Source organism: Motacilla alba, chromosome 5 (genome assembly GCF_015832195.1).
Source record: "Motacilla alba alba isolate MOTALB_02 chromosome 5, Motacilla_alba_V1.0_pri, whole genome shotgun sequence".
Classification (NCBI taxonomy): Eukaryota; Metazoa; Chordata; class Aves; order Passeriformes; family Motacillidae; genus Motacilla; species Motacilla alba.
This window is the reverse complement of record NC_052020.1, coordinates 46,122,385-46,143,102: the sequence shown is the minus strand read 5'-3', so window position 1 is coordinate 46,143,102 and position 20,718 is coordinate 46,122,385. Positions and strand designations below refer to the sequence as shown.

The following is a 20,718-nucleotide window of genomic DNA, read 5'->3' as shown; positions in this document are numbered from 1 at the left end:
GATTGAGCTTATTGACTCATCCTTGCCAGCTCAGCAAAATATCCCTGTAGAAACCTGGACCTCACTGAAAATCTGATTCTGCCTCTAAACTGAGCACTCCTGGAACAGGAAATAAGAAAAACTATCCCATGAAACCAGAGACCACTTGGTTCTATTGTGAGAAACATCCATATTTGGAGAATTCATTCATAGAAATACATCTTTTCTGTGTATAGCAGGATCAAGTCTTCAGACTGTTTAATTTTTGACTGTGATCCTGAATGACTGTATTCCAGTTTTCATTTTCACTTATGCCCAAACCCCTTTCTGTTCAAAAGGGTGGATGGAAGTAAAGCAGTCCAGTTCTTGAAATAGCAGAATCACTAGTTCTTTGTATGCTCGGGCTCCAAGTGATTGTAAATCAGGAAAAACTGTTCCTAAAGGCATGTTTTTTGGATTTCTAGTTGATAGTCCACATATATTCTGTGTCCAGAGCTGTGTTTCTAAATACCTTTGCCAAAAGCCTCTGAAATGTAGTTGTTTTTCTTCTATTACATTGAAAATTTCCTGCACAGGTCATGCTTATTGATATTTTTGTGATTATTGTATCTGTATGGGAAATGCTTTTCATGCCCCTGGAGAATTTTTGAGATGTCTTTAAGGGTTTGTTTTTATAATTTAAAAAATATTGCTTACATTAGAATTTTTATAAAAACATCTTGTAACATAAATTGATTTTTGAAGTTGCTCTGAAAAAGCAACTTTAAGCTGAAATGACAGCAATGAGTTCTTTCTGAAGATACTGAAACTGATAATTTTGACAATATTGGAATCTTTTCTAGACTAAAGTGCTAGAAAGTTGTTAAAACCAGTCCTACAGTAGTTTCAATGTTTCTGAATCATCATTTTTTGACCAAAAAAAAAAATTAACAATTATTTGAGCTGTTCCAGCTGTCCTAGGTGTAGTGTATGTACACAAAAAGGAGAACAAAAGGTAGGGTACATCCATTCCTTAAAACATGAGGGTGGTTATACATTCTCCCATTAGAATATCTTGGCTTTCCACAACATGATACCAAAACATCATGGAATGCTAAAACAAATGAAGGCAGAATCCCTCCATACTTGTCTGACACTTCTAGCAGTGGTTTTGTATATTCATATGTGCAAGTGGCAGGTGCAGTCCAAACAATGCCATGTGTTTCACTTCATGTCCTGTCTCTGCAATATGGGTTTCTGCAATGACCCACTTCCACTGACTCACCCCTCTAACCCTTTGTCTCCCAACTACAACTTACTACTTTTCCAAACATCAATTAAGTACTTTACTCCTCCACTCTTTTCTTCCATAAAGTCCAAAAATAAGTGTCTTTATCATTAAGAAACAACAAAAAAAAAGGAAGAATCTTGAACACACTCCATCCCTCTGCCCTCTGGTGGCTTCAGTGGTTCCTGTTTCCTGGATATCTCTTGCTTACATTGCCTAGTACAACCTATTTACTGGAAGATCCTGTGCTTGTGTCAATTGCTTGGTCCCTTGCTAAATAGCTGGAGGCCCAGTCAAAAACCAGGAAGAGCAGAAAATCATTTTAACAGGCTTTGAAACCATTATCACCAGGATCTTCACCATTCTAGAGATGCTGAGGTCACTGAGGAGGTACTGAAGACTCAGGACTGCAGCCCTGATAATGACCAGCAGAATAGGAAGGAACAAGGCTTCCAGTAACCTTGAATGCCTATAACGTGTTGTGTAAAGATCTATCCTCTAAAAATTACCAGGTTTGGTGGAAAGGAAGAGCCTTATTTCTTTAAGCTTGTTATGTTTCAACTGTGGCTCCGGATCAGTCAATGCCTGACGTTTTGTGTGCTGAATGGGCTGTCTGGGGAGCTTCAGAGCCTGTGGGAGATGTAACAAGTACCTTTGAGATGAACCCCCCTGTTCTGGCAAAAACAAGACCCCAAACTAGAAGACTGTAATTCTGTGCTAACAACTCATAACACACTGTACCCCTGTACTCATAACACATTGGTGACCCCTGGGCAGAGGAACAGCCTGACACTGCCATCACCTGAGGGTGCCGCTCCTGAGCTAAGGGGCAGGGACATGTGCTGAGGCCTCAGGTTCATGGCTTGCTGACTGTCCTCTGGGAAAGGAGCTTTATTTTGATGTATCATGCTGAACAATTGTACTAATCATAAGAATCCAGATGAGCATTTGATTCTGCAAATCTCTCATTCACCATCACTGAGTGTCCTTTTTTCTCTCATTTTAGCAGCAATGCACTAATGGGTTTGACCTGGACCGTGCCTCTGGGCAATGCTTAGGTAGGACTTTAATTAAATCAGTATATTTAAATTTGGGTTCAGAAATCCTGAATTTATTGAGTTAATATTGTCGTGCTCTTACTATGTTTTAGATGAAAAGTTCTTACTGTGTGACAAATATGTGTGTTTGTAGACATGTATATACAAAAAATATGTGTATATATAAATATGTCTGTGTATGTGTGTGTGTCCTTACATAGCACTGATCTTTGACATTGTTGAGATACTAACAGGCTGTCAGGGCTACTCAAATAACAATGATGCATTTTGATAGGAGCTCAGTGTAGCTGCCAAAGGACGAGGGCTGTTCACCCTCCTTCTCTTTCTCCTTCAAACTCAGGATTTTAATGTCTTTGTTGCCTGTCTCCACCTGCAGGCTCAAATAAAGTCTTCCATTCTCAGAAACTGAAACTCCAAGTAAACTGAGCTGAGGTATTGTAAGGAAATCTGTACTTTGCCCAGTAGCATCTTTTTGTCAATGGCATTCAGTCTCCAGGACAGCATCTTCTACATGCCATAAAATCACCCAAACAGAAGGGGAAAACCTGCAGCAGATTTTTTATCCTGCCGTAGCCTGCTGTTTCTATGGCCCAAGAACCAGAGAAATGCTCAACTTGGCTAAACCAGTTACATCTTTCTAAATTTAATTCAGCCACAATCTTAGTCAAAGCAAGAAAGAGGCCTGAACTGTGTTCCCAGATTCGAGCATCCCTAACTTGGAGGGATGGAACTCGAGACTTCCAGAGCAGGATCCAAATTTCACAGCTGGGCAGACCAAACCATCAGTTTCTGAAATCCTGATCTGCATGTTGTGGTTTGGACAGACCCTCCAGCAGGATCAGGCAGTAACACGCTGCAGCCATGTGTAAATCAGTGTTTGAACTAAACTTCTATGGAACAGCAAAGCAGGCCTTGTCCTTTCCCTCTATCCTCTTGTAGTGATGTAAAACAAGTAGATCCCAGGATATGTTGAATATAAGGGATGTTTCCTGTTTTAGTACAATCTAACTTCAAAGTGAGGCTCCACAAGGAAGGATTAGCCATTTGATGGAGAATATAATTTTTTTTTTGCAAAGTTTTGCAAAAAACATGTGAACTATTTTTTGATAGGTCCCATTAAGGAGCAATCTCTCTTTAAACCTTTGCAATTTCATTCTAGATATTGACGAGTGTCGGACTATTCCTGAGGCCTGCAGAGGAGACATGGTGTGTGTCAACCAGAACGGTGGCTATTTGTGCGTGCCCCGAACAAACCCGGTGTACCGCTCGCCGTACCTGAGCCCCTACTCCAACGTGTACCCACCGCCCCCAGCTCCAGGCCCTGTTCCCAACTACCCCACTGCCACCCGGCCTCTGATCTGCCGGTTTGGGTTCCAGCTGGATGAAAACAATCAGTGTGCTGGTAAGTAGTAGAAATCGTTCTTCTAGATTTCCATTTATATTAAAGCTTGTCTGACATTGCAGAAACAATTGTCCTGCAGTTGTCCTTCAGTTAATGCAGCAGTCAAGCCCAGTATTTTGAAGTCAATAGTCAAAATTTTTTTAAGGATACGAGCTGTATGTTTCATATCATCATTATTCAATGCAAGCTAACATATGACTCAGTACTGTTATTTAAGCAGGAAAGGCATTTTCATGAAAGAAGAAATGTTTTTATGAGATAAACAGCCATCTGATGGCAGCTGATTTGTCAGTGCATCAAAAGCATGCCTTTTATGCTTTTGATTCTGTCCATAAGAGAGAAGGTGGCACTTCATTTGAAGTGTTAGGTGGAGCCTGGGGAAACTTCATTCATCTCTTGGCTGTATGTGAGCTGGTCTTTGACAAGAAAAAAAAGCCTAAACCAGAGAAGCCATGAGCTTTCAACAGAGAATTTTGCCTCTCTTTAGACTAAGGAACAGCTCTTACTTCAAAACTCCTGCAGAAAAACACAAGAGCTAAAACTGACTTGTCTTTTGGGCTTATTCTGCCCTATTGTCTCAAATTTCTGGCGGGACTTGGTTGCAGCTGATGCATTTTCTTTGTTTTCCTACTGAGGAGACCACAAGAGCTTCACAGGAGCTTTGAAAGTCTATAATTAAATAGTCTATAAGTTAAATTCAGCTAACATTGGGATACATTTTTTTTATTTGAATCATTGTCCTTTCCAAGGTGGGAAAAACATATTTTCTAACCAGCACTCAGAGTAATATTGACTGGAAAATTAAAAATTAAAAAAAAAAAAAAAAAGAAAAGGAAAATCATAAACCCTGGGTTTTTTTGAAGAGGTCTTAAATCCTGGAATCATGGAAAAATAAGCGTTTTTACTACCTGAGTCTTTGAAAATGGCCTCTTGTCCATTTCATCTCAGGAAATTGATCAATCAGGTTTTTTATCTACTGATTTGTAGATTTCTAGGAGTGCTTTCCTTGTTTTCATTTTGCTCACTTTGCTTTAGATGATTCAGGAAATGGGGTAGTTAGTAGAAAAGAAGTGCTGAAATGAAAGTGGAAATGAAACCTCTGAATTATACTGTCTGGTCTGCTCCATACAAACCAGAATAATCAAACCAGAAAGATTTAGGGAACTTTTACAGTGAACTTTCCAGCCTCCAAATGGCACATATGTTCCTATTTATGCTGGCAGAAATGGGAGAACTTACACTTTTTTCAGTCAGGGCTGTTCACTTCAGTCATCCTAACTTTCAAATATTTGGGATTTAATTGTAAAGAAAATTTGGTGATGAGAGACATTAATGTGAGTGCATGGGAAAGGACAGGCTGCCTTTTGAGTACCACAGCAAGCTGGGGGCAGTTTTTGTAAGTCTACGTCAGATTTGAATTTGGGTAGATGATGTGACAATGGAAGAAAAACAAAACTAAAAGAAAACAAGACCTGTCAGGGGTCTCTGCTGGGTTAGATTTCATTTTTTATTTAGTGAAATTCTCTGGAAATATTCACCACGTTGATGCAGTATTTATTGTTGTATCTGTGTGCATTTTATATCTGTGTGCCCCAGGATGGAAAGTGTGGTCACCAAAGGGAGTGATTTGGTCCATGTCTCACTGTGGTGATGGTGGACAGGCCTGATCCCCTGTTTCCAGGATTCCTGGAGCAGTTAACAAGGTTATGTGTAGTGCCATGCTTGAAGTCCTTGGAGGCAAGACATCAGGGAACCTTGACAGGATCCTCCAGAGCAACCAAAATTTTACCCAGGTCATTCCATAAAGTCTGACTCACAGGATCACAGCATCCATAAGCCAATTATAAGCATCACTCATGTTAATGGTATTTCAGTTGCTCTTTGCTTACCTCCTTGTCCATATTCAGCGTGTTCTTAGGATACAAAGTGCTTCAAGGGCTAATTGTGTGGTGGAAGGGTGGAAAAGAATGAACTAGAAGTAATTTTACCCAGTAGCTGGGCCACTATATAACAGGTTTTTTGTGTTGGTGTTCAGACACAACCCTCTAGCACCTTCTTTCCAATAAAATTAGTCAAAGGTATTTCCATTAGAGATAATGAGATTTTCTGCTTTTGACTGCAGGGGAACCAGAGTTATTCTTGTGCCAATGTGTTTGAGCAATCTGCAGATTTTAACAGAGTACAAATTTTTGTCTGGTCAGATATGGAATTACAGATCAGAGTCACATTTTCTACTGCTAGGACAACAGAAATATTTACTTTCACTTTGAATTTCAGTCAAAACAGCTTATTAAATACAGGAGCATTTTCTGGGAACTGGGAGATTTGCAGCCTCAGCTTTGAAGTACTGAGGTTGTTCAAGAGACTTCCAAAGTGAAACAGGACAAAAAATTTGATCTGAAAGTTGTGTGAGTTTTAACAAGCTCTTTCTATTTTTTTTTCCTACCACTCCACAAAATGTAGGGAGGCTGCAAGAACGTTGCTCTGTCACAGTCTGGCACCTGGCCTGCCTGCCAAGGCCCCACATTCCTTGGCTTTCAAGGGAATGTGCACCCCTGGTTGCTCACATAACATTCCCCCTCGTGGGGCTGATATGTTTCAATGCAGCAAAAGAAGAGATATTATCCATTCTTCTCCCTTTCAAGCTTTTTGGCCTCATCCTGTCTGGCCTGGATGGTCATAGACAATGGTTAAGTGTCCACAATCCTTCCCTATCCTGGTCACCACTCAGTCTTGCCAAGATTCTTTCATCTCCAGATCTTGTCCTTTATGAGAACAAAACTTTTCCTGGCTCAAATGTGTCTCAAAGACACCTGCCAGTGATGGCTTTGCCCAGTCCAGTGTCTTCTGTGTTCTGCAGAAGTACCTGTAGCCATTTGTGGTAGCAGATAGAGAAATGTTTTAATGTTAATTACTTAAGTCTTCTGTGGGTTTGATTACTAATACGTGGTATTTTTTACCCCTGGAGTTGCTGAGTGCTTTATATTTTGTATATGTAAGTGGTCTGTGTTTTCGACAGCACAGAGTTTTTGTAAATCATTCCAAAGCAGGTTAGGAATGATTTATAACCACAATTAATGTTGGAATAAAAGACCACATACAGAAAAAAAGCAAAGAACATCTAGTGCAAGAGCACTGTTTGAACTGTTTGTCTTCTAACATTACTTCTCTATAAATACAGAATGGGTTAGTCATAATAATGACTTTTTGCACAAGGAACTTGGTCTAGTAACTGTTGGCTCCAGATTACTGGAGTGAGGGCCTGTGTTCTTGCTTTATACATTCGTAAGCTGAGAGCTCTTTCCAGTTTCCTTTCACTCCACCTTGCTGTTTCCTGATTTACAATGATCTTCAAAACATGCCTCAAACACAGATCTTTCTGGGCATTGTGGAAAGAACTGAACTGGGTGGGCTCTTATTATTGCTTTCTCTCAAATTACTACAAAACTCACAATGTGAGGAGATGATGGAGTTAGAGAGGGTTGAATAGAGAGTTTAGAGAAAACAGACCTCAAAGACAGAGAGGTAAATGCTAGGAAAATTACAAGTGTAAGGTGAAATGAGTATGACCTAGATACAGAGGGAAAGGAGGTGGGCAGAGGAGGTAATCAAAAAATAAAAAAAATAAAAAAAGAACAAAACATAATCATTATTTTAAAGCAAAAGGTAAAAGGAAGAAGGAAATGGAAGGATGCTGTCTCCAAGTGCAAGAGGGAATTGTTTTTCATGCCCCATTTGTGCAGGAGTCATTGCTTCAGCTTTTCTTGTTTCTCAGAGATGGGCAGGACCTCCTACATTCCCCATCTATGGGTCCCCAGTCCTACATTTGTGGAGTGAAACTGCTTCCTTCAAAAGATTACCTTTGCACAGATGGGGTTTAGATCATTATCATTTATATTGCAAGCATACCTAAACCCCACATCCTAGCCTGCAATTGTACTGCCCTGTCTTGTGCCCAACCTCATTAAAAGCAGCCTATGTCTAGATGAGTTTTCAAGCAAAATGAAGGAACCAGATGTTCCTGTGTGGGGAAAGGGGAAGGAAATTAAGAGACAGAGAGCTGAAAGGAGGTGCCCAGGTCTTGCATCAGGCACATGGCTGTGCTGGGATAGAGCCCAGAGTTCCTTATCCAGTGGCTTATCCATCAAGCCAGGCTGCCTCCTCCTAATGACTTTCCTAGTGACCTCTCTGGGCATATAGAAACAGGAGGAATAAAAGCAGGGAAATGCAGCAAAGAGATTATGCCTTGCAAGGGTTTGTATAAAGTAAACAACAACAGAATCCACTCCTGTGTTTCCTTTTTTAACCCTATTTGGTTCAGCTCTGTGTCTTTCCCTTTTCCTCTTGGTCTGTGAGACAATCTCTTTTGCTGCTCCAGAGGGCCAGGTCCTGCAGGTTATCTATGATCCCTGTTAGGGAATGACTGCCATCATGTCCAAATTAACCAGAAAAAGAAGGAATAATTGCATGAGAACAGATTCTGTGAGAGGCTGAACTCAGACTTCTGAAAGTATGTTGACAGTTCCTGATTAAATTAAGGGCCATAATATGTAGCTTTTACTTGTAGTATGGTTTTCCTGATGGGCTTTGTAGGAGGAAACGTGAATTGAGACCTCATGCTGCCATAGCAACAGAAAAGTTTACTCTCAAGCATCTCAAGTGTTCATAGCTGCTGGCTAAGGCTTGGGTTGGAGGAGTTTGTGTTCAGCTCCCGGCTTTGCCATAAAGCATGCCATTCCTGGAGTCACCACCCCTGGAAGTGTTCAAGAAACACCTGGACGTGACACTCAGTACCATGGTCTAGGGGACAACATAGTCAAAAGTTGGACTTGATGGTCTCAGAGATCCCTTCCAGCCCGAATGATTCTGTGATTCTGTGCTGGATATTTTAGGGCTAAAGGGAAATAAAATTCATTTTCAGGATAATACCAAGATTAATTTCACAAGGGGATGACAGGTGTGCAGGTGACTTCCAGGCAAGTATCATGTAAAGATACACAGACAGGAGAAAAAGGTCCAGTTTAATAATTCTACAGCAGTGAAGCTCAATGTGAGACATGTGGCACTCAGTTACTTCCCCAGTTGTCCTGGTTCCAGCCAGGACAGGGTTCATTTTTTGCAGCAGCTGGAGGGGGCATGGTCAGGACCCAGAGGTTATTCTGTACCCCCTCATGTCATTGCTGCAGGCAGGCAAAGGGACTGTGTCTTCCAGGAAGAAGGGGTTCCTTCCAGCTGAGAAAATTCATCCAGGGTTGTTTATTGTCCAGGCTGCAAAGAGCATTTTTGCCATGTGAATCACTCTCTTCTGTACACTTTTGTCATTAATATTGTTGCTGTTATTGTTAATTTTCTTATCTTATTGCTGTTTCCAGTATACTGTTCTTGTCTCAACCTATGATGCCTTTTGTGCCTCCAGTAGAAGTGGGCAGGAAGAGCAGTTTGTGTTTTTTGTGGTGGGAGTACTAAATTGGAAAGTACCATTTCTAAGCCACAACACCAGTGAACTAACCTGGCTGGAATTCAGTGGCCACTTTTGTCTATGTTTCTGCATAGATCAGAGAAGAGGGGAAGTCCAAGCCCTTTACCTGTATCTCCTATTTGCTTCAAGGAATATCTGAGTTCCAAAAGCTTTCAGCAGCCATTTGATCCTGGAGTTTTTCAGTCGTCTTCTACTTATGCTGTATTTGTTTCATGTTTTAGCACAACTCAAGATGGTTTCCCCTTAATTATTTAATCTAATTAGACTAGACAAGCCAGGTAAAATAAACATGTGGAAAATGTAAAATATGTACATTAAGGTTCAAGACTATATGCCAGGAGAGTAATGAAAGAAGGATCATTCACATCCTGGAGTACAGATAAACTTAACATAATCCTGTCCCATTGGATAAACCCACATTATACAGCTCCAGACAAACATAACTCTAAATCTTTTAGATCCAGCTTCTATGCTTCTGATCTGATGGCCTGATCTATTCACAATCCAAATAATCTTCATAAAGGTTATCATGAGTTAACTATAAAATAATCACGGGTTAAAAGGTACATCTGAAAACAGTCAGAGCTCCTTCCTCCCTCAGGAAACCATTGCACCAGCACAGAGAATGGGCAGGGGCTGAGGAAAGGCAAGACTCATCCAGCCACTACAGAAGGGTCCATCAGTAGAGTCATTCCTACAGAAATATGACCATCAGTAAAGGTATCCTGTCCAGCTTACCATGGGAAATGAGGGTCGAAATGCTGTTTTTCACTGAATTTAATCCATTTGTAGTAGAGAAGTCAGCTTGATAGAAAAAGCTGCTGTACATATTGATCTGTAGCATGGTAAACTGAACCTTCTGTGGCTTGGCTTGCTCCTGCTTTCATTCCTCCCTAAGTGCAGTGTGGGAGGAACACAGTCTGGTGGTTAAAGCACAGGCAAGTGCTTCATTTATTCGTGAAACTTCTACTACTAACAAAGGAATGAGTAGAATTGAACCAAGAAATATAACATGCAAGCCAAAAATGCTGGCAGGTTATTAAGCAAATGGGCACTCTTCACTGGAATGAAAACTAGCAGGCTCCTGAGTATCCAAAGGGTAACAGTATGAGCAAGCCCATCATTCTGCATGTCAGTGCCTTTCAAGCACCACTCACTGACTGTGTTTATGTGTGATGATGTGAAAAGTGAAAACAGAATAAATACAACTACAGTGTAGCCACAACTGAACTTGAATGAACTACAGTCATACTGGGTAGGTAGCTGGAAAACAACTGGGGACAAAATCACCGAGACCCATGATTACAGTCCCTATTGACTTTGGTGAAGCTCTTAAAGCAGAAGTTCTTGTAGTGAATTTATTAGGTTTAAGTTAAGCTGTCTTGGACCTAACCTTAAGTATCTTATGGTCAGGCAGTCAGGTACCATATTTTTCTCCTGCTAAATACTGATACCACAATAAGGATTTCCTAGATTTTGTGGCATTCCTTGACATTTCAAGGTCAGGATAGACAGATCATTATCTTATGATTAAAAATTGTGACCACAGGGAGAGTTTGAATTTGGTTTCAACTTTACCTTGAGCTAAACTGATTCTATCTGTGGAAGTGTGCATCTGCTATTTGGGAGTGAATGAAAATTTTCTAGTTTCTTTTTTACTGAGCTGTGAGTCAGGAGGGAAGCACAGTGGCATACTGAGGGGAACAGCTCAATGAGAACGGGTCATGTTATAACATAATGCGTTTGTGTGCAGAGAAGGGGCATAAGCACAGAAGGAACACTGTCCATGTCTTGTTAGATGTGCAGGCTACAGTCCAGACACAGGAAGGTTGAAATTTTTCTAGACTGTGACCTCTCTATCTCATGATGTGTTTCAATTTTCTCTCTTTCTTGGAACTGTATGATACTTTGGTATACAAAGCGGCAAGAACCCAGGAATCTCATCTCCCTTGAGATCTGTAGACTACAGAGGGAAAGGGTATGTGAGGAAAAGAAGTTCAACAGATACTCTGGGTTAATGGCCTCCGTTATGCTTGGTCTCTGAAATGAGGGTTATTGGTCACTGGGCTCTGAGCCAAACAATACACAGACTTCAGCTGTCACCCAGAGTGGGCTGGCAGGAGGTTACGTCTGACTCAATTCAGAGGAGCAGTAATCACGCCCAGCCTGCCATATCCTATGGCATGTGCTGGCCAGGGCAGGGCTCTCACCCCTGCCATTAATCTCGGAGTGATTCCTTAGACTCACTGCCAGCAGTGCTTTGATACGTGGGGCTTTGTTGCTGCCTTGCCTTTATTATGTCTTACTTCCAGGGATTTCAGCAGTGCCAAATCAGTTAAGGCCACTATGTGCCGATTAGCTCTGTCTGCTCTGGGGTAGATTTCATGAGCTTTCCTTTATAGAATAGCTGTCATGCAAGAGAGTCCCACCAACTAGACCATTTAGGGCTTAAAAGAAATCAAGTCACTTAATAGTGCTGGGAAACTGACAGGTGTCATGAGTACCCTGCCCTAGTCTGTCAGTTCTTTGGCTTGTTTTTCTCTCATTTTCCTATGAGTGACACTTTCTCTACCTTCCTGTGGCTAATGTGCAGAGTTCAGTATGTGATAGTCTCTCTTCACCTAGAAGGCTGATTTTTTTCAGTGCCCTTCATATCACCAGCACTCTATTCAGGCCTACGTCATTTTTTGCATATATTTGCATCACCCACAATGCCTAGAGATGGCAGTGTTCTCAATGACTTAAAAGTCACTGTTTTTCTTGGCCTTTCCCTTATATGTTTTGGGTCAGTCTTATTTCTTTTCATTTGGTTCCAGCTTGAAATTGGCCATGGTTATATGTCACAATATAGATGTTAAGCCAAAATATATAGAAAATATGAATTCTCTTCTTTGCCAGTATAAATCAGCCAAATGGACCATATGTTTTGCCAGACCTTATAGAAAGTGATAATGTGCTGGCACTGTTCCTTTGTCCTGTCCTTAAAACACCAGACCCATGACAGAGCTGCCGCACAGAAATAGAAGAGCTGCCTGAAGTAAGACGTTGCATGGAGTTTAACGTGCTCCGACCCCTTAATCCACCAGTTCTCTGCCTTCCCATTTTACTACTTCAATGACATGAGAGAATTTTTCAAAGAAAATAAAGCTGCTAGAAGATAAATGTGAGTTACAACCAGCCCGGTTCAGAACAGTTTTTTAAGCATCCTGCCTCTTTTCTGGGATATTCTGCCCCTTGGGCAGACAAGATGTGCTGAAATCCATCTTCATTTTTTATCATTAGCAAAACTTCTCTTCTTTCAACTGTAACTCATGGTTGCAGGTGCTCTGTGGTATAAGACCACACTGCAGTGTGAGGAGAAGGATGGTGCAGAGGATAGGCAGTAGTATAGGTGTGAGGACAGCTGAAATGCAGGCCCAGGTCCCTGAAGCTTGGTTAAGTCCCCTGCTGTCACTGATCTACATTTTCCATGGGAGTTTAGTGTGTGAATGCCCATTGGTCTTGTCTGCAGCCTTTGTCATGGGCTGACAGAGCAACCTCAGATCTCCTCACTCAATATTGATTTCAGAACTCACTACTTCTCTGAGGAATCTCAATATCCAAGCAATCATCTGGAAACCCTTGAGGGGTCTGGGTTTTCAGGAAGAGATCTATAGCATTTACTGATAGTTGGAGTGTGAATGGTGTCTTCTTTTGGGCATCTGCAAGTTTGAACATACAAACTCATAAGTCTGTCTGGAAAATTTTCTTGTTTTTTTCTATGCATTAGCTCCATGTCAGTAACATACTACTACAGTGAGAATAAATCTGTTTGTATTCATGAAGCATTCAGATACTGAAAATAAAAGAAGTGCTTCAGCTAAACAGGGAGAGTCTAGGAGGAGAGGGAGAGGAATGCACCATAAACTTGCAGGGTCTGAAAGAATCCACAATCTACTGCTTGGTCTGAGACAGTGTTGTTTGTTTTGGGTTTCCTTTTGGTTTTTTTCCACAAAATAATTTTAACATCTGCTTTTTTATAATATTTTGAGCTTGCTTTTATTTTCTAATTTTTTTAAAAGTAAAATTCTTGTTTTCCATTCAGCTCCCTAAGTAAATGAAGCATTAACTTGTGAGTCAGTAAATTGCTGGTTGGATTAAAGGCATTACTTGGCTTTGTGGTACAACCAACATATCTGCAGGTAACACTGAGTGGGAAGATTGTATAAACAGTAATACACAGAATTCCAGGAAAGTTACAGTTGTGATCAGGAAATTAAGGGACTGAAACCCAGCAGTAGGTGAAAAGATAGCCTAACACAGCATCATCTGGTGGAAGATGATCAACAGAAGGCCGCGATATCAAGAGCAGTGTAGCACGAGGCAGTTGCTGGCAGTGTTACTAAGACTTCTCATTCCAGAACAGAGAGCAAATAGTACTTCAGAATGTTCTGTTGAGAATGGCTCCAATCTACTGACATTAGGCGTAAGTACTTTACTACCAGATAAATGTAGACAAGTTTATGGAAATCTCAGTATAGAGCAGCAGCAAGTTGGGGCCATTACTGAGGCTGACTTTGATTGAACTAGTAAAGTGCACTGTAAAACTTAGGGTAAGATGACAGTAATTGGAACTGTAAATGACAGAAGTAGAAGTTTGTATGGTGGGTGGTACAAAAGAATGATTATTACTGAATAGGGTAAAATTTGCTGAAAGGAAGGAAAATTACTTTTAGACTGAACATAATAAAGCCCTTAATGTCACTGCAGTGTATCAGGTTATACGAGAACACACTAGGTATGTTGTAGTGGAGGAATAGTACAAAATATAACACTAGAATCATTTAAAAGCTGTCTGGAACAATTTTTAGCAAGAAAGAGTCTCACACAAGTTGGAGGTGCAAGAGATATTGTCAGGTGTGGTTTGCTGTACTTTTGAGTCCTTTGATATATTTCCAGCTTCCAGTGTGCACGGAGGCACAAAAAAATCCTCTGCACCTAACTCTGCAGAGAAAAGCTTATAGCATGGGTTAGAGCCTCCACCCATTAAACATTTATTGTCACTGTGGCTGAGCAATGCAAAGCTGCAATAGCTTGAATGGGCAGCCTGACATCCCCTTTCCAAAGGAGGAATCTTGGAGCAGTGCAGAGTCTGTTTGCCAGACTGCCACTCCTTAATCCTGGAGCAGGAACCAGGCCAGGGAGAGGAGATGTGATCCCAAAGCCATAGCATGCTGCTAATTTCCTGCTATTGCAAACCCTGTGGGGAATCCCAAACCCAGCATAGGCTGGAGCAGCCTTGGATCATGCTCCTGTTTTTCAGAGGTAGACTGCAGCAATATATACAACACTCATTGCCAGCAATTCACTAAGCACTGCATGTGGAGCTTTATTTCAGAAGCAGATTGAAATTATTTTAATTAAAAGCAGGACTGACTTTGTGATGGATTAGTCCAGACCTGTGCATTGACAGCTATCAATTGATTTCATGCACTCATCCCAAAAGACTGTAGCATGCCAACTTTAGAAAGGAGGTGTTTTTCTCCACTAAATCAGTGCTGTATGAAGATACAGTTCTGTAAAACCTTTATTGTGTTTTTCAGGGGATACATTGCATTTTGGGACAACATTTTTTTCTCGTTAACATTTTCAAGAGTTTTAACTAGTCATAGATGAAAAGTGGTATAAGAGAACTTTACAGGGTTGCACATAAGACTTCAAACACTACCCATGAATTTAATCAAAATAAATAAAAAGGTTGTCTCCATGTTTCTCCAGCAATAAGCCCACATATAGATTTGAGTCCAGAGAACTATGGCATAGGTGTGTCCTACACAGACTAGAGAATGCCTCTAAAGATAATGAGTGGCTGACAATTTGCAGTATATCCATTAATGGCCCAGCAAGTCACATGCATTCTGGAGCTGGTAAGTGATGTTCATCATCTAAAGATACAAAATACTATCATATTCTGCTCCACAAAAAACACAAGCTGACATCTAGAAGCTTGGGACGTGAAACTCTTTCAGAAATACATGGTCCATCCATGGTTCATTCCCTTTGACCTGGGGAGGGACATGAAATGCCAAACTAAGCTTTATCTGCAGTATCTAATTGGAGATGATTAGAAAAACTATTAATTGTAGAATGCTAATCATGCTAAGAATTTGCTAGGCCCTCTTCTGTCCTGGAGACTGTGCCTTCTAAAATGGAACTGCTCCCTTGCGTGACTCAGTATGACCTGAGACCTTGTGGCAATAAGGGTTAATAAAAGAATGAACTATGATAAAGAAAAAAATGTAAATTAACTTTCCACTACATCAGGCCCACATGATGGAAAATTGACTGGGATGTACCTTCTAGAGAGTAAAAGCGGGAGTTTGCTCCAGGAATAATCACAGAGATTAAATGTTCCTGCTGGTTGGGAACATCATCTCTTCTGTTTGTTTATTTATTTACTTTTCATTTTTTAAATTACCCAAAGAGAACATAGGGTTTTTTTTCAGGCCAGGCCACTTGAAAATGAACTGTTTGCCTTGGGAATGCTCAGTGTGAACATGTGTCTTTCTGAGCTTTCATGCATAATGTGAGAGCTGGTGGGACTGCCTGTGACTCTGGTCATGTAGCCAGTCCAATCAGCTTGTAGCACTAGTCAGGAATTTCTGAGTTGTGGTATAAGGAAGGTAGGCTTACCTTGGAGATCTGGGGACAAATGTGTGCAGTCTGAATGTGTGAGTAGTGCAGTCTGGTTCTGTGTTTGTTCAGCATCCAATGAAACGGTTCACCAACCTCAACAGTTGCTATTAAATTAAGCAGAGATTCACATTTTAGTTATTTTCTCTTAACTACCTCCAGGGGAGAATTCAAAGTGCAGTCAATTTCTGTTGCCTTCACGGGCACCCAATTCTCCCAAGCATTCTGATTTCCCAGCATAAAAAAGACCTGGGCACACTGAAGATATGCATCAAAGGACCACTCTGCTGGTTAGAGGGTGGCAGCACGTGTCATACAAGGAGAGGCTGAGAGAACTGGATTTAACCTGCCTTAAGAACATAAGGCTTATGAGGGAGTTGTACTGCTTGCTGCCTTCACTGTCTAATGTGGGTGTGTAGAGAAGATGAAGCCAGATCCATCTCAGGGATGCAGCATGTGAGCAGGAATGGGCAAAAGTTGCAATGTGGGAAATTCTTATTAGCTATCAGGAGAAATGTTATCACAGTGATGGTGGTCAAACAGTGGAACAGGGGTTCGAAAACCTTGTAGCTAAAGGTTGTACCCTTGGAGAAATTCAAACCTCAACTGGAAAAGGCCCTGAACAGCCTGACTGAATTGTCCCTGCTTTGAGTGGAGGCTGAGACCAGATGACTTACAGAAGCCAACTTCAACACACCTTGTGCCATGGCTCTAAAACTGCAGTGCCTGAAGTGCAGCAGCCTGTGTTTGATACTCATTTGAGCCTTTAATATATTGAAGGCTCCCATAAAATGAAAGTGATACTGTCTTTGTCACATGGACTATGAGTTTTAGCACTGATTTTAAAGTGTGTCAGATCTTTGAATGGAGAGGGATTGTTTTTATACTTGCTTTGGAGGCTCTGTAGAGCCGACCAGCTAAGTGTGACTCAAAATTTAGATCACAACCTCAGGGTCTACAGTGAGAATTAAAGGTCCTTTTTAAGAAGGGAGACCTTCAGATCTCTGCCCATGGCAGCAACTCCTGCCAACTGCTCCAGAAGCTGTCATGATTGACTAAAGAGAGTATTATGCTTGGCATTAAGGGTATTGGGGGCCTTATCAGGGGAGAAGATTGTTTTTCATATTTCATCTGAGTTTCAAATCTGTCCATGTGTCAGCATGTTTTGTAACAATCTCAAAAGCGCCACAAAGCTAAGGTAATTCTTGTATAAATGTTAGGACCTTTTAGGCTCTTTTATAAGCAAAGAATGGGTAGTGGAACAAAGCCAATGGAGAAGAAAAATCTCTGCAAATACTGGCTTCCAGACTCAGGCAGCTGTGTCCTCATTACTCCTAATAGCAGAGAGCTATGAATGTTGGGCAACATTCCCCCCTTAGTGTATACATAGCAAGCCATCTATTTATTTATTTCAGTGGTGGTGATCATTGGAAAATGCCTATAAGCCCTGCTCAAATAACTGGCTTTAACTCAGATTTGACATTCACTGCTTTATAATGCTTGAACCACATTTTCTTGCAATGTTCCAAAAATTACCGCCAGCCAACTGAGTTGCAAACTGTCCTGGATAAATGAAAACTGTGTGGATATGGGAGGTTTACTTTGTTCCAATTAGTGTGTGATGTGGATGTCTACTGGCAGTTTTCCTGCTCTCCTTACTCTCAGTTCATGGCTCCCTGGAAAAAGAGGTGTTTCATCTCAGAGGGCTTTTTCAATCTCTCTCTCTCTCTCTCTCTCTCTCTCTCTCTCTCAGTAGCCCCTTTAACTTACCTGTAGGGCCTAAATTAAGACAGAACATTTCTAGATTTCGGAAATTCTGATATAGCAAGATCTCACAGAAGATGTGCTGAGCCTTTAGGCCTTTAGAGGCAGAAAGTTGTGTTTTGTTTTGCCCCAAGAACTGCCAGTTTTGAGCAGGACCATGACCAGGTTCTAGATGGTTGCAAAACTTCCAAGCAGGACAAGATGTGAGGCTGAAACTGCAACAAAGAAAATTTCTAATAAAAGCTACCCAACATTTGCAAGAGTCCTGTCGCCCACCTGTCAATCAATAAATCAATTGAGATAAGGGCAGATCTTCTTCATCTGTATTGATCCTGGCATAAAACAGAAGCCTTGATCTGGATGGTTTTGACCGAATTTTCTCTCCATGAAATTGAAGATTCATTTCACTGAAAAACTGAGGGAAAAATCCCTACATTTCTGGTAACTGTTTCTACTTCACTGTAGGAACTTTGCGACACATATTCTGCAAGCCAGGCTCTTTTCCCTGGTTTAATAGCTATGGTAAAGGAGTAAGGTGTTAGCCTCTTGGAGAAAGTCAAAGTGCCCATTATATGTATTTGACTCATGTAGCTTCAAGTGACATGAGGCAATCTACAGCCATGCCACCTCCAGGTGGTGCCTCCTTGCGTGCTCAAGCCCAGCGGTTTTGAATCCAGTCCTTTACTGAATGAGATGCTGGTGATTATTGCTGAAGTTTTTGTGAGAGATCAGTTAGTGACAAATCCCATACAAGGGACCTGTATCATGATATCCCATGAGAGATACCTTCTTGTCTTCGTTTCATATATATTGAAGATTTCAAGTTATCCTGTCAGAGTGACTACAGCATTCATACTGAATTTTCTCTATGGGTATGTACATATTGCTCACCCAGAATCTCAGTTGTTTTTTCAGTTGTTTGCACAACACACTTGATGTTGCACATCCAAAGTGGCTGCATTTTAGTGGAAGAAGCAGCACTTCCAATAAAAGTTTCTGTTGTAACCTGCAGGTGGATATTTGTATCCCATTGTTTTCACTGTGGTTTTAATTTCTGGATCCATTTGGATCAATTTCTTCTGCCATATTAAAAGTCAGACTGTTCTCTTCTTTACTAGTTATTGTGGTTTATTCACAGTCCCAGACCTCTCTAGCCTGCCAAAACACTTGGAAAAGGAGCTCTTAATGACTCAGTTAAAATGTACGGTCAAGAAGTTCACTTATTAGAGGAAATGTAAACTGACCACCAATTGGCTAAACCAGCTGGCTGGACTATTTGTGCTTGAGATTTCTCAAAGCTCCCCAGGGAACAAAAGTAGGAATAGCAGTTCTCTGCTTTTAGTTCTCTCATGTTCTGTACCCTAACAGAAAAGTCTTTGAAAAATTTGTTGGAGGAGAAGCCAATAGCATTTGACCAGCATGTTTAAAAGCTTTATAAATAATGCTTTAAACACCTCTAGTTTTGATATATTCTTTCTTTCAAGGTCTTTTTTAACTAACGCATAGTAATGCAGAGAAAATATACAATTCAGGCATAGAAAACTTATTTCTTCACTATTAATAGTTCTATACCTCTTCTGTAAAGTTTTATAAGCCTTTTATAGAGATTCTTGCATGAGACTATTTCATTTCTTGCAGCAAACTGATGATTGTATGAATCTTTTCTCTTATTTCTGAGTGTGCATTTCCTGGCTCTGACTGCACATTTTTTGTTTTCATTGCAATAGAAAGTGGTACTTAGATAACCTCCCAGCAGCTGGGAGCATTCTTAATAAGAGCTCACTGGCTCCTGTTACCACTCTACCAGCAGATCACAGTGCAGCATATGGTCATACAAAATAGGTAATTTTGAGAAACCACAATAACACTTCATTTATTCAGCTGAAAAATATATTTCCTGATGATGAAGATAAAATCATGTTGAGCAAAAACTTCTTTGTATCTCCTAATTCAGCAGATTCAGTGTCCTCAGTGGAATGGTAATGTGTCTGCCTCACTTGTGCAGGGTACTGGGTCACTCTTGTTCTGCTCTACTGCAGCTATTTGACATAGAATAAGTGTAGCAGGGAAATAGCTGAGATTCCCAAATCACATGCACTGATCATGCATGTGCAGAATCTGCAGCAGGAAATCATGAATCAAGAGAATACAGTTATGTTCCAGCCCCTGGAGTTTCCACCTTTAGGCAAAGCTCTTGGTTGAAATTAGTAGCTTGTCCTTTTTTTGATCCCAGAGTCAGCATACTGACTGTGCATTTGTGCAAAAGCTCTCATGGGACACCAGGAACAGTCCATACAATTGGCTGTGACCTTGTCCCAACAGAGAGTCCTGGGAATTGGTGGTAGTGAGGATCTGTGGACATGCAGGTGATGCCAAGTGTATGAACCGTGCACAGGCCTGTTCTGAGCAGAGAGGGGAGAGGGTGCTGGCCCTTTAGTCCCCTTGCTATGCACTCCTTTGCATGGCTGTCCTGTAAATCTCAGCCACAAAAGCAGGACTCGAACAGTGTCCAAAGAGCAAAGTCCTTCACAGTTTAGCTGTTGTTTATCATCTTTGAGTAATGTGAAAAGTGTGCTCACTAAGGCTCAGATGGCTGGCAGGAGACCTAGAACCTGTGACACATGTTGAGCAATTTTCATACCAGGCAGAGGGAGCAGAATTACAGATTCATGTCTCACACTTATTTAGTATCCATTTCCAGACTGACCCTCTGTGTGAAAAAACTCACTTTAATCCTTCTTTAGCCATCAGCCAATAACTTAATGCATATGGGATGCAGATAGAAAATTAATTCAGCAATCAATGGCCAGTCCTCAGACAGTGAAATATGCAATTAAACAGGTGTTTAGGGAGTTGATCTTGGATTGTGTCCAAGCTCAGGGGGGTCAGTTGTCCTTGGAAAAAACACTGACCCCACACAGCAGCAGTTTGAATTTGGCTTCAGTCTGCACTTTAGGAATGTAGCATTGTTGTTTCTTCCCTTTTCTTATCAAATGTAATTATCTTGAGAAAAAAAAAAGTTTTGAGAAAACATGTGATTTCACTGAGTAAAAATCTACTACTGAGGAAATTATTTTTTAGTGTCCAAATAAGGAGT

General features: G+C 40.9%; 1 protein-coding gene across 3 annotated transcripts in view; it reads left to right on the top strand.

Annotated features, from left to right (window-relative positions):
* The window catches only part of FBLN5 (fibulin 5), a 61,895-nt gene that overhangs the window by 14,276 nt on the left and 26,901 nt on the right, over positions 1-20,718 (top strand). For 2 of the 3 annotated variants that reach the window (XM_038139885.1, XM_038139888.1), the window contains 2 exons: positions 2,253-2,304; positions 3,464-3,706. In XM_038139885.1, the coding sequence (XP_037995813.1) occupies positions 2,253-2,304; positions 3,464-3,706 (295 nt within the window). The remainder of the gene's footprint in view (positions 1-2,252; positions 2,305-3,463; positions 3,707-20,718) is intronic. The other variant, XM_038139887.1, reaches the window with a different exon arrangement.